Genomic DNA, 13,037 nt, shown 5'->3' on the forward strand with positions numbered 1-13,037 from the left:
ATATAATGTTGGGCTAGAAACAGGAATTTCTATGAAACAATTTCAATTTTGTTTCTGTAAAATTTAATGTTGTTACTTTTAGCTGTTTCTTTTTGCTTGATTTTGCTTTTTATGTCATCTGTCAGTTTGATAAGACCTCTATCACACATCTAGATAATTTATAAATATTTTAGGTAGCATATATAAGACAAAAATCTTGTGTGACACACTATTCAAGATGTCATTTTAATGTATTCATTCATGATGAACCATAAATGAATACATCAAGTACTATATATTCTTGATTTCAAAATCTCTACTGCTACAGCTACGTCGATAAGCAACTAATTGAACAAGTATCAACTAACTCACCTAGCTATAGTAGAAGAAATTTTGAATTCAAGGATATTACCTGTGACAAAATTATGTTAGTCCTAGAAAATAATGCATTATTTTCTAGATGCTCACTAATTTGATCACTTAATTATTTTCCTGGAATTTTGCTTTATTATCAGACTCTGATCTGTAATATCAGTTTATTCACCTAATTGAACATGATAGAAATTACTGGTTAGGAGTATTTTGTACCATTTCTCTCTATTATTTCTCAAATAAAGTCTGCAGGCTCCTATGGTTCTGAAAACCTGAACTTTAAAAAAGTAGCTCAGTTTTCTCTAAATCTTTCTTGTAGAGCCTTTTGTTGCCTTTTTATCTTGTCCTACCTAATGCAACTCGCCCAGTACAAGAGTTCCTTCCCTGATTATGCCCTTGATTTCAGGACCAAAACAGTTCTTTGGCTGTTAATGTATCCCTTACCAAATGCTGTGACTGGCCATGCAGGTCAAGCAGCTCCTCCTAGATTATATGGTGTTTCTTCTATACTCTCTGCATATCTTTTTTATTTAAATTTAGTCTCCTTGTTTTGGTAATGTATCTCTGATATGGTACTTTTTGTATTTCAGTAGAAAAATGCACATAGTATATATTTTTAAATACTTAAAAGAGATATGATATATTTAAAGATAATGTTTTGGAAATGGTTCGTGTCTTCCATATCATATTTTTATTCCCCAGTCTGCAGACTTCCAGCTTCTTCCTGAAGGCCATGGGCATTCCCGAGATGCCTACGCATTTGGTGTAATGATTGAAAATCTGCTTACTTTTTTAAATGAAGAAGGTAAGAATTCTTGGGAATAGAATGTATAACCTCAAATGTATATATACTCACAATTCAGAATAGATAAAAGGGAATACTTTTATATACAGTGTATATCCCCCTGCAACTTCCAAATAAACTGAAGATCCAGCTCAGGACAGGCCTCAGCCCAACAGCTCTTGTGAAAGGCAGAGGCAGAAAGTTGGTTTTCCAGCCTTGGAGAGCTGTGCCCCTTCCCTGGGAAGATGATGGAGAAAGCTCAATTCTTCACTCCCACAACTATATACAGCAAGATCTGGAGAAGATGAGGTTTTGTCTCCCTTGGGGAAATATATAAAACATGACAGCTCTTGAGATCCAGGAGAGCGGAAACCTCCTTTTGGAGGATTGAGGCGGAGAGGGAGGGCAATGGGGAACTTGTTTTCGGGATGGTAGATCAACCACCGCTGAGCTCCAGCTCTGGAAGACATCATGGGTTTCTTTCTCTTTGAGGTTGCAACTCTGGAGTGGGATGAAACTCCACGCTTGGCTGCTGTCTGGGGAGGCGAGGAGCTGGTGGGGTGCTAAGTTGTCCCTACGTCCAATTGGCTGGTGCAATTTGTTCCAGACTGACCTGGCCGCACCTACCCAGTGCACCCACTCAGCCATGCCCACCCAGCTGTGCCCAGTTGGTCGCTCCGAGTCATTGGCTTTGAGTCATCTGTGCCAGCCTGATTGCACCCACTTCTATGCACCCAGGTGGCCAATGTGGGCTGTTCAGCACTGACCCAACTGCACCCACCCAGCTGTGTCTACCTAGTCACATCTACTCAGCCACACCCACTGGTCTGAGCCCACCTGGCTACACCAAGTCATCTGTGCAGACCCGGCACAGGCCTTGTCCATTCCCCCTGGCCATACCCACCATCCGCAATGAGCTGGCCACTGTGAGCTGGCCATTCTGCTCTAGAGAGCACAAAATAAGAAAGTTCTGACTTTAGTAATTAAAGATGCAAAATGATAGAACTTTCTCTCCAAAGGAACTGAAATGTCAATTATTTGTGCCATGATATTTTTAACAGAGTAAATTAATTAGAGTAAGTTATTAGAGTAGGTTTCTTTACAAGATCCTGCACTTCACATAATGTTGTTGTAAAATACTGTCCTTTAAAGCCAGCAGTGAATAACATCAGGGATTGTGTATTAGAATCCTTAGAAGGGATTTTTCAAAAATCATTCTTATATGTCAAGGTAGCAGTGGTTTGAATATCCTGCTGTATAGATTGGATCAAGAATTGATTTAAAAGTTGACTATTTTAGTGTAGTTTTTAATTTTAATTTTAAAAGTTGGAATTTCTCTTCTTGATCCCAAACAGAATATTTCGGTGCTTTTGTCATGTGGAGCAAATAAACTTCTCAACTCTGCTGTGTATCTATGAAAGTTTTGTTCTCCGAATTTTCAAATAGAAAAACCTATCCTTCACTTTCATTCCTTTGAAATAATTTTCTGTTATATTTAGTTGCCATTTCAGTACTTGTATCTTCATTTAGCTCATTTTATTTTCTTCTATTGTCACTGTAACGAAAAAAGCAGCTGTTTTGCAGAGTTAATGTTTGCTTAAGGTGCAAAAGAATAAATAATTTTCATTTTTCAGTATGCCATTTTGATTTGACAGAATTTTTTCTTCTTTGTTTCAAAGAGAATTGATTAAACTTTGTGTTTTAGTTTCAGCAGATGTACTTTCCAGCTTTCAGCACACATTACACTCCACTTTGCTAAATCTGGATGTAACATGCCGCTCCCCACTGTCCAACCTACTGTTTCATGAATTTTTTAGGTAAGTATGTCATTGAAATATAAACTAACTTGTCAAAGCTTCACTGAAGATGTTTTGTTTTTTAATTAAACATGGGAAAAAGGTGCTATATATTCTTAGTTAATTTCTATTGTTCCTTGCATTAGGAACTAAATAATACTGCAACTGTAATTGCTTCAATCTTGGTGATATATAAGATATGAGCAATGATTTGAGTAGTTCTAGTATTTTTCATAATCTGTGATCAATGAATAAGCAACACTGATTGACAAAATAAGTTTTGGTTAAAAGAATGCTAAATATTGTTGTCTACATGTTTTTCTACTGTGCTTACCCGGTTCTTATAGCATAGTTTCTGATCTGATTTAGTTAGTTTTTTGTTTTTCCTTTTTAATAAATAGCTTGTGCCAGAGCCTGAGGCTGATTAGGCTGAAAATTTAACGTGAATTGTTCTTGGGAGAAATTTCTTAAGTTTGTGTTTTATTATCATTTCACTGTGAAGCATGACTGCATCTTTCTGTTTGCAAATGAGTCATTTTTATTTGTGGATGTTGAATTATTCTGTTCTGTTTGTATGTCTTTGCTCAATAATGACCATTTTAACTTTTTCAGAAATGATTTCTTAGAAGTGGTAAACTTTCTGAATAGTTTAACACTGAAATCGGAGGAGGAAAAAACAGAATTTTTCAAGTAAGAATAAATGTTGACTCTTTTTTTTTTACTTTTGTATATTACATTCTGTGGCATTTTATGAGGTTTTTTGTTGTTTGTTTGACTATAATAACTTGAGAAACTGAAAATTAAAAAACTGGAAAAGATAAAATTGGATAGCAATGTCAAATTAAGCTAATTCTTTTTTTTATTTGTGCAAGTGGTTAAGTCATCCTCTAAAATCTAGAAAGAATTAAAAGAAATGTTCAAAGTGGCAGTTTTAAAGCAAGTTATGACAATAATTCTTTACTATATTATATTCTGATCAATAGATCAGGAACTTTTGTCCAAATTAATAATGTGTCATTCTTTTCTACAGTACTTTACTTTTTCAGTGAAAAAGAATAAGTTGAAATTTTTTATATTAGAATTATGTATTCTGCTACTGACCTATGACCTTGCTTGATATAGTTAAAATAATTAGCATTTATTTATTGGCATTTTCATAAAAGTTTGCATATGAATGAAATATGTTTTTAAATTAATGAAGTTATTTGAAAGCAGTGTCATTTTTCAAAACGTAAAAATAATTTGCAAAAGAATGGTTAAAAAAAAATGTTTTGTTTGTTATGAAAAGTTTCCAGAAACATATATGTATGCTAAAGCAAGTTAGGCTGCTAAGCAATTTTTGGCTGCAAGATTTATTTTTCCTGTGCTTTGATTCTTGGCAAAATTTCAGAAGTGGTTTGCCATTGTTTATTTCTCTGGGCTAAGAGAGAGTGACTGGTCTAAGGCCACCCAGCTGGCTTCATGCCTAAGGTGTGACTACAACTCTGGGTCTCCCAGTTTTTAGCCTGATGCCTTAATCACTTGTCCAAATTGCTCTTTCAAGATCATACTGGCCCAGTATTAAAAACCTACGAATTCCCAAGGCCTTGGTTTCAACCTTTCAACAGTATGGGATGTTGCTTTTTAGGAGATTGCTTGGTTTACATTTTCCCTGTGTTTTAGTAGATCTGTAGCAGAAACCATTTTAAGGGACACCATTATTCAGTGAAGCTTATTTAGAAATAATATGTAAAAGGGTTTTTCCCAATATTTATTTCTACATTATGGAACGCTCTTCATTAAAAAAAATTGCTTTGCTTTCTTGGGTATTTGAAAGAAAGATAAATTTAGTCTTCAAAGTTGCTTTAACATGGGAATTTTGATCTGTTAATATCACATATTAATGCTGTTAATTCAAATATTAAAACTGTTAAATCTATTTTTAAATGAAATAAGGCTCACATAAGGTTTTATATAGGAACACATTAAAAAGAATAACTGTATGAACGTTCCCAGCTGTCTTCCAGTTGAACTACACAGAAATAATATTTTCTATGGAATGTACATAAAATAGAAAATGGCATCATGTACCCATGCCAAAAGTACATGCTGTTAGATTTAGACTTGGAATAGCTTTGTCACTTAGAATGTACACTAATTGGCATACATTAAAAGGAAATTTCATTGCATACAGCTCTCAAAAGGTCTCCACCTCTAAAATACACTGCATGAACATGACAAAATACATAGATACCTACCTACATGTACATACATATACCAAATTATTAATATACCAAGATATATGACATGGAGAAACAGCACAGTCTAGTTCAGATGTATACATGTACATGGCAAGAGAAACTAATCTTGCAAGTTTGCCAGACAGATGGCATAGGGAACAAAGCTGTTACAGAATCTGAAGACCTCCTCCCAGAGGAGGAGCAACAGAAACAGACCATAAAGTGGGTATGTGGGGTCTCTAACAATGCTTTGAGCTCTAAGCACATAGCACTTATAAGCAGTATCCTGAATAACAGGAAACAAGCTTCCTATAATCTTTTTGGCCGTCCTCACCACTCTCTGAATGGACATTCTTTCTGAGGTACTGCAGCCACCAAAGCAAACAGTGATGCAGTGTTAAAATGCTCTCAATCGTGCCTCTGTAGAAAGTGGCCAGGATAGAAGGAGAAAGGTGTTCTCTCCTCATCTGACTCTGGAAATGCAGGTGCTGGTTTGCATGCTTCTCTAAGGATGATGTGTGGAGAGACCAGTTCAGATTGTTAATTATCTTCACTCCCAAAGGTTAATACTGTTAACCACCTCTACAGTTGCATCCTTGATACAGAGTGGAGTATGGCCAGCTTTCTAAAATCTACGATGACCTCCTTTGTTTTATTAACATTTAGAACTAGGTTACTTTTATTGCACCAGTCCACCAGAGCCTTCACCCTCTTTCCTATATGCATCTTCACTGTCTTCCCAGATAAGATTCACCATTGCTGTGTCATCCACAGTGACACAGATTTGGCAGAGCAGTCAGGGGTCGTCAAGATGAACAGTAGCTGATTCAAGACACAACTCTGTGGGGAACAAGAAGATGGAGTTGGAAACTTTTCTTCCAACTCGCACAAACTGGGAACTATCAATAAGGAAATCCAGTATCCAATTACATAAAGGAGTATTAAAACCTAATAGGCCCAGTTTGTTCACAAAGTTTGTTTGCTTAAAGTATATCTGGAATTGGTTTAGATATTCAGGAGTATGACCTGATTATTGATAACGAGTTGTAATCTACAAGTATTCTAGACCAAATTAGCACTCTCAATGTGGTTGTCTATATGAATTTCCTACTGGTCAGATATCATGAATTAGATACTTCACATTTATTCAAATCCATAGTTGTGTCTTTGTGTGGAGAAGAAGTGAATACTGTGTCTTGTTATTGAGGAGGGTGGAGGGAATATAATAAGGAACTTATTTAATTCTGCGACATTTGATTGCCTTTTTGGTATGATTTAGTGGACTACTATAAATGCTGTTATTTTTTTAAAACGTGTAAGCTTGACAGATTTGATTTCCAAGTTATCAATAGTTTCATATCTGCAAAACTGTATGTCTACATTTGAGGGTAGAGAACAGTGGAAGAAATCATGGAGCTTATTCTTATATGTAAAGGGTTTGACTTGTTTTTTTTAAAACGCTTGAGGGGAGAAGTGGTAAATGTAAAATATAAATATAGAAACCATGAGCTACTGACCAATTTCTTTCTTAATACAGATTCCTGCTAGATAGAGTGGCTGGCTTATCAGAGAAATTGATTGCTTTGCGCTTGGTACCTCTCTTGCTCAATCAGCTTGTGTTTGCTGAACCTGTCGCTGTGAAGAGTTTTCTTCCTCATCTTTTGGGGCCCAAGAAAGGTAAACATTGACTACTAACCCTCCAGCATGCATTCAGCCTGAGAGTGGGAATACCCTAGATGAAATGCCACAGGATGAAATGATTAACCAGGTCATATACAATAGGGGACAAAAGTTGTTACGGCCGTTTTCATCTCTTCTGCCATGTTTTCTATCCTGATTTCCTAACTCTTTCACTGAGATAATGGTTGGTCTAAATGTACTAGTGGAGTTTTTGTTCTTAGAGTTTAATGAAAGTTGTCATATTGACTCCTTCCCTCCTTCCCATTGGCTTCAGTAAGCAGGTAGCTTTCTGTTTTTTTCACAAAAGGCAACAGGTCTCTTTAAAGACTTAGTTTAAATTTTAAATAGTTAAATGTAAAATGAAATATTTGTGGTAATTGTTGTGACAACAACTTTGAATTGCCAGTTTTAACTGGCATCATGTTAACTTTCCAATTTCTTCATGCTAGATAAATTGGGTGAAAGCCAGATCAATGGCCTGCTGTCTCCGGCTATGTTCCAGGCGCATGTCAGCCCAGTGCTGCTGAAACTTTTTGAGGTGCATGAAGAACATGTTCGGATGGTACTGCTCTCTCACCTAGATGCCTATGCAGAACTGTTTACACAGAAAGAGCTGAAAAACATCATATTGCCACAGGTGAAAAACATTGTACATACTGCTCTGCTTCCTTACTTTGTCAGGTAGGGCAATTCTGAAGCCCTTCCCCCCAACCCATCTATGCATATGAGATAGATACAAATAGACAGACATTTGTGTTGCAATAGTGGCGAATATCTGTAGCTCAGGTGTAGGATGAGGGTGAAGGTTCATTTGATTACCATGTTTACCAAGTAAAACAGTTGATCATTTTGACAATAGCAGGTCAAGTGACAAAATGTACATTGCAACCTCACAACTCAAATTCTATCTCTGAAATACTTACATGCAATGCTAGTATGATATGAGTATGAAAGAATGGCGTTTGTGCAATGATACCACAATGCATGTTTTGTCATATCATTGTGGCTAGCTGTAGATGCCTGTGCTAGGTAATGTAAGGTGAACATCTCAAGGCATTTTATGTTCTGTATATGTGGCAGGGAGGGAAATTCCTTTCTAGTAAATAACAATTATTAAAAATTGTTGATTTATGCAGTGAGATTATTTACAAAGATAACGTTAACTAGTCTTTTTCATTTCTCTTCAGGAATATGATTCTGAAATTATAGCCATCCTCTCCATCTGGATTGATTTTTCTCTTTATCCACCTTTTCTAGTTTACTTAGTTACACCCACTTACTTTTATCTGTACTAGACGGTCACAAATGGGAACAAGTATTTGGCATTTCAAAACTCTTTTGTATATTCAATTCTAAATCTACACAAAGCAGGTAAATTTGGATGAGTTATAGCCAAGCCAGCTTGAAAGTATTTTTGTGGTAGTAAATGCTCCCAATAAATTACACTTTTTAATATCTGCCTCCTCCCCCCTCCCCCAAGTACTACAGGTATTAGGAAAGGGATTTTTCAGACCTACATTGTTGTTGTTATTTTAACTGAAGATGGACAGGAACCCAACTCCATTTGACAGAATATCTTTATTCTAGGTCTTACTTGGCTTGCGAGATACTAGTGATTCTCTAGTGGCCGTTACACTACAAAGCTTAGGAGTGCTAGTCTCGTTCCTTGGACCTGATGTGGTTGTGGGGGGTGACAGAATAAAGATCTTCAAGCGTTCAGCCCCAAGTTTCACTAAAATTATGGATCTTTCCTCTGAAGGTAAATAAATGCAGACAATTGTAGCTCTCCTACAAACAAAACACGCTCTGTTGATGAAACTAGATCAGACCGTTTAATTGGAGCAACATGCTTAATCACAGTCTGTGCTATGCTTTAAAAAGGAAAGCATCAGGGACAAAGTTACATGTATGGATTCACTTGGGAATAGTTACTAAACCATTAAATTGCAGTAATTTTTTCCTTGATATGGTAGGCTGTTTATATAATAAATTCTAAACAAAGCTAAAGTATAATGATGTTATGTAACTTGGAATAATTGTGTAGCTAGCAGATAGGAATCATTAATCGATACAACAAATTCTTTTTCATAAAGATGCAATACTGTTTTATCTTATTCTGGGTGTTTGGTGAACATGCTGGATCATCAAAGAATTTGTATTATCATCTTCTGATCTCAGACATGCTTCTGGATTTTACTGAACTGGTTTTTTTAATGGGAAATATGTGGGTAAACAGCTTCTGGACAGAGAAAATAATTTTTGAATTAAAGACTTCCCAGGAAATAATTGTCTGTGCAACTCAATTTACATAGCTCCTTGTTATTTTTCCTGTCAGAGTGAAATTTCAGAAGTAGCATAAGAGACTCATCATCATCAAGTCAACAAAGTGTCCAATCACATGTCCCCAAAGTTCTTTAAAAATATCAGATCAACACGTTTCATTCAACATTACACATTAGATCTGTTTAGGCAGGTTGAACTCATGCAGGAGAAAGTATTCTTGCTTTTAAATCTGTCTGCTGTACTAATAGACTCGTGGAATTAAGTCTCATTTGCGGGAAGAGCAATGTCAGGAATAGGGCTTCAGGCTCCATTTATCGGTTTATCTGTGTAGGGTAATAAGAGGGAAAGCAAAGGGCAATTCATGCTGCTGGGGTGAGGATTCCTGTTCAGATGGGTTATCTTAGAAGTCCAAATTGGGCATACACATCAGATGCTCCATCTCTTGATTTATTGCTTTGCTTACAGTTTTTGTAACTCTTTGTCCATCTTATGAAACTAAACTAACAGTATTCTGAAAAGTATTAAATATGTTTTAAATGCTTTGATATTACTGGGCTGCTGCTTTTTTCCTAGTATATCCTTATATCTGTCTTAATATCTTCACAGACTCCTCTGTTGATGTAATGAGCTGTGAAGGTAAACTAATCTATCTGCCACTACAGCATAATTCAAGTATGTTTCTTAAGTGCCACAATTCTGGACGTTTGTCCTTCAGCAACAAGAACAAAGTACCAGGGGAAGGATCTCACATTGCCCTAAGAAAAGGTAACCTTGGTCCTGCTTATTTTTACTTTTCTTTCTAAAAAGTATTATATTGCCAATCTAAGACAAACTCCAGATCTATACGTTTGGATATTGAAAAAGCTATAAGATACTCTGTTTCTTTTGAATGTAAAGTGAAATGTTATAGCAACTGAGAGAATTCTAGGCTGTGCAGCTGTTATTCAGCTTTAGAAAATATTTTCTTACCTTGTATTATAGCTAAGTACAAAAGTGTGTTTGTGTATGACTTCATTTAGTTTCATTAAATCACTGATCAAAGCTTGTGTATGTTCTCTAGGGAAGCAAGACTCTTTGAATTTATATAATATTCCTAGTGGAATAAGTACAATAAATAATGGCAAAAACGGCCACATGACTGAAAAGACGACAGAGGAATGGCCAGATTGGAATGAATGTGAAGAGGTCCAGCCAGAAAAAAGTAGAATCGCTGATACCAAACTGAAAGACTTTTGTGTTAACAGCCATCCATGTCTTGCCAATCACGATGGAGAAGAGAAATCTCCCTTTAAGCTCTCTTCAGGAAACACTTCCTATGATAGAAGGATAAATGACATCGCAGAGCTGCAGCTGCCTCCAAATACATTTGAGCCCAAAACAGAACTCAGAACTCTGCAAAATAATTCTTTGCCAGAGTCTATCAGCAACAGTGATGGTTGTGACCCAAGAGACCAGAATCAGAAGTCTTATTTGACCAAAACATCATTTCTAGAGAAATCTCCCAAGTTGAAAAGTGGTTTAGGAGAAGAGTTTGTGATCCAGGTGAAGAGGAAAGAATTGCATGACACAGAGCTGGACTGGTTTGCAGACATGGTCCCAGATATCAAATCTTCATCATCGCTTTTAGTTCTACCAGAACTAGAGACCCATTCATTTATTCAGAATAACTCGGACACGGTTTTGAGCTCTATGAGCAATGCACAAGAAATGCAGTTTTCTTCTAAATTTGCAGCATCAGAAATTGCAGAGGTAAGAATTTGAAGAACAGAAGCTCTAGTAAGTACTTTATAAAACTCCTGTGTATTAGTTGGCTACTAAGGTTGTTATATCAGGTTGATTACATACATGAGTGATATGGCATTTTGTCAGCTACATTCTTAGTAGATCTGCTCACATAACACTGATTCAACTGAACTGTTAGGACAGTTCATGATCTTATTGAATTGAAACTTGGAATAACTTGGTTGATTTCATTTTCAGATGAGACCTATTTCTGAGGGGGCTTGGTGGAGAAATAGGGAAAGTCTGGTGTGCTTTTCCCTTCCTCTCATCTTCTCCTGTGTGGCTTTTGTGCCAAGCCACTAACTCTCCACTCTCAGGCACTTTCCTTGCCTTAGCAATGTATTTTAATTCAAGTACAGCACATATATTGGCCCCACTTCCCAGTACTGTAATGTACCTTCCTTTTCCTTATATTCTTTTAATTGCTGTGCCAACCACCAGCTATTTTCTGTTTTCTTTACTGCACACAAACATTTGTGTTCTACTTCTGTATATTGTCAGTAGGCACATCATCAGAACTTGCTGTTTTGTACATTAATTCTTGGGTTCTATTTTCAGTAGTTGCACTGGCAGAGAGTACTACATGTCTTTTCTGAACAGGTGATTGCTTAAAGAAAATATGTATTAGCTACAGACTCATAATGGAGAAAAGATATAAATCTAAAATAGTTCTATAATAGTATTAGAGAAAAGGCATGATATTGTTATGTAATTATTTTGTGAACTAACTTCAACACGAAGGTGTCTGTGTCTGAGTTGGATGTGGCATCCATGATTCGTTTTGTAATATAGGAAGGCCATACAGGTTCTTAGTCGGGTAAGAAGAAATTGTTTTGATCAGTTTGTTTGTGTTAGATTCAGGAAAATCAGGATCCCCAACCCAAGATGGTTGTGATTGATTGATATTGCTATTCCTGGGAAATAAAAATGATACCCTGTGGAAAAAATGCACTTTCTCGCTGTTATTTTAGCAGTGGTATTCAATAAGTTCAATAATGTCACTGGCTGTGTTCATGATTTGATCATTATTTCAGGTGGATGGTGTTGGCTGGGAAGAAGACGATGACCTGAATTGGGAAGAAGATACTAACTGGTGATGATGAAGATCTTCTATAGGTTACAGTTCAGTAGCTTCTTTCACAGGACCCTGGACGTTCTAAGTCCTCTCTTCACTCTCCACTTTCACAAGCAATGAGAACTTGGTATTGGCAATATCAGTGCTTGCCTTTCTAAGTTAAAACTTTTAGGCCAAAACTACAGCAGGGATTTCCCTGCCTTGGTTACTAACAATTGGACATAGCGGGATGTTACAGATATGTGGCTTTATATTTCCAGAACTGTTTTATTTGTGAAGAATTCTAGGAAAAATAAATGGATAAATCACTAGCTTTTTGTGCAACTTATTTTTATGAATAAACTGGCCTCAAAACGTTTCTGCGGATCTTACAAGAAAATCTTACAATTGTTTTACAAGGGTAATTGTAGAGTAACTGAGATTAAATTAGGGCAGGAGAGAAAAACCACAGGATAGCAGCAAATCTTAAATTCTTATATTACAGTTTATTTCCCAGATAAAATGTCCTGAAGGGGATTGTTGAGTATATTTGTAATTCTTATGTTTTGGGAGTAAAGACAATATAAACAAACTAAAGAAATAGCATAAATTAACACATATGCAACTTTCTAAATTATTCTTTTCAGTCAAGTTACAATATTTTTCAACCAGAAAGCCATAACAAATTATAAACATGCAGCTTTCTAGATCCAGAATTACAACTAGTTCTGCCTGTTTTGTGTTTAAGCACTAAATGTGGAACTTTAGTATGGTACTTAAATCACCCAGAAAAGACACTTTAGCCAGATCAATGTATACTATTCTTTAAGTTGTGCAATGTCGCCTGTAATGCTTCCAGTTTCTTTGCAAGCCAAGTGGGAGATGGGCTTTTCTGTAACAACTGCTTCATGGTCTCCAGCGCCCTTTCAGCACTGTCAACTGCTGACTTGTACTGCACCTCAGTGGGTGAATAGCAAATTCTCTTGGGGGACGGCTACAATTAAAAAAACAGAAGACCAGCTCTGTAACACAAGGATTTTAAGCAGGGGGATATAATGAACACAGGCAATGCAATAAGATCAACCATT

The 13,037-nt window shown here is 36.3% G+C and overlaps 2 protein-coding genes across 3 annotated transcripts in view; one reads left to right on the forward strand and one right to left on the reverse strand.

Moving 5' to 3' along the window:
* The first annotated feature begins 1,008 nt into the window (after positions 1-1,008).
* On the forward strand, positions 1,009-12,281 carry SCYL3 (SCY1 like pseudokinase 3). The gene is made up of 9 exons (XM_087930521.1): positions 1,009-1,156; positions 2,841-2,952; positions 3,544-3,621; positions 6,688-6,827; positions 7,280-7,467; positions 8,418-8,589; positions 9,720-9,878; positions 10,174-10,862; positions 11,930-12,281. The coding sequence occupies exons 1-9, from the start codon at positions 1,120-1,122 to the stop codon at positions 11,990-11,992; spliced, it is 1,638 nt and encodes a 545-aa protein (XP_087786647.1). The 5' UTR covers positions 1,009-1,119; the 3' UTR covers positions 11,993-12,281.
* A 154-nt stretch (positions 12,282-12,435) lies between these two features.
* FIRRM (FIGNL1 interacting regulator of recombination and mitosis) overlaps positions 12,436-13,037 on the reverse strand; it is a 36,314-nt gene continuing 35,712 nt past the window's right edge. For both annotated transcript variants that reach the window (XM_026703398.2, XM_026703397.2), the window contains exon 24: positions 12,436-12,943. In XM_026703398.2, the coding sequence (XP_026559183.2) occupies positions 12,758-12,943 (186 nt within the window). In that variant the 3' untranslated portion in view covers positions 12,436-12,757. The remainder of the gene's footprint in view (positions 12,944-13,037) is intronic.

The sequence above is a fragment of the Pseudonaja textilis genome, chromosome 3 (genome assembly GCF_049901715.1).
Source record: "Pseudonaja textilis isolate UNSWEBS1 chromosome 3, rPseTex1.2, whole genome shotgun sequence".
Classification (NCBI taxonomy): domain Eukaryota; kingdom Metazoa; phylum Chordata; class Lepidosauria; order Squamata; family Elapidae; genus Pseudonaja; species Pseudonaja textilis.

Bases quoted from the DNA above. Each gene is read 5' to 3' on its own strand.
- SCYL3 (XM_087930521.1), top strand. From the start codon at position 1,120: ATGATTGAAAATCTGCTTACTTTTTTAAATGAAGAAG. The intron at 2,953-3,543 runs GTAAGTATGTCA...TAACTTTTTCAG, and splicing joins CTGTTTCATGAATTTTTTAG to AAATGATTTCTTAGAAGTGG. The intron at 8,590-9,719 runs GTAAATAAATGC...ATATCTTCACAG, and splicing joins TATGGATCTTTCCTCTGAAG to ACTCCTCTGTTGATGTAATG.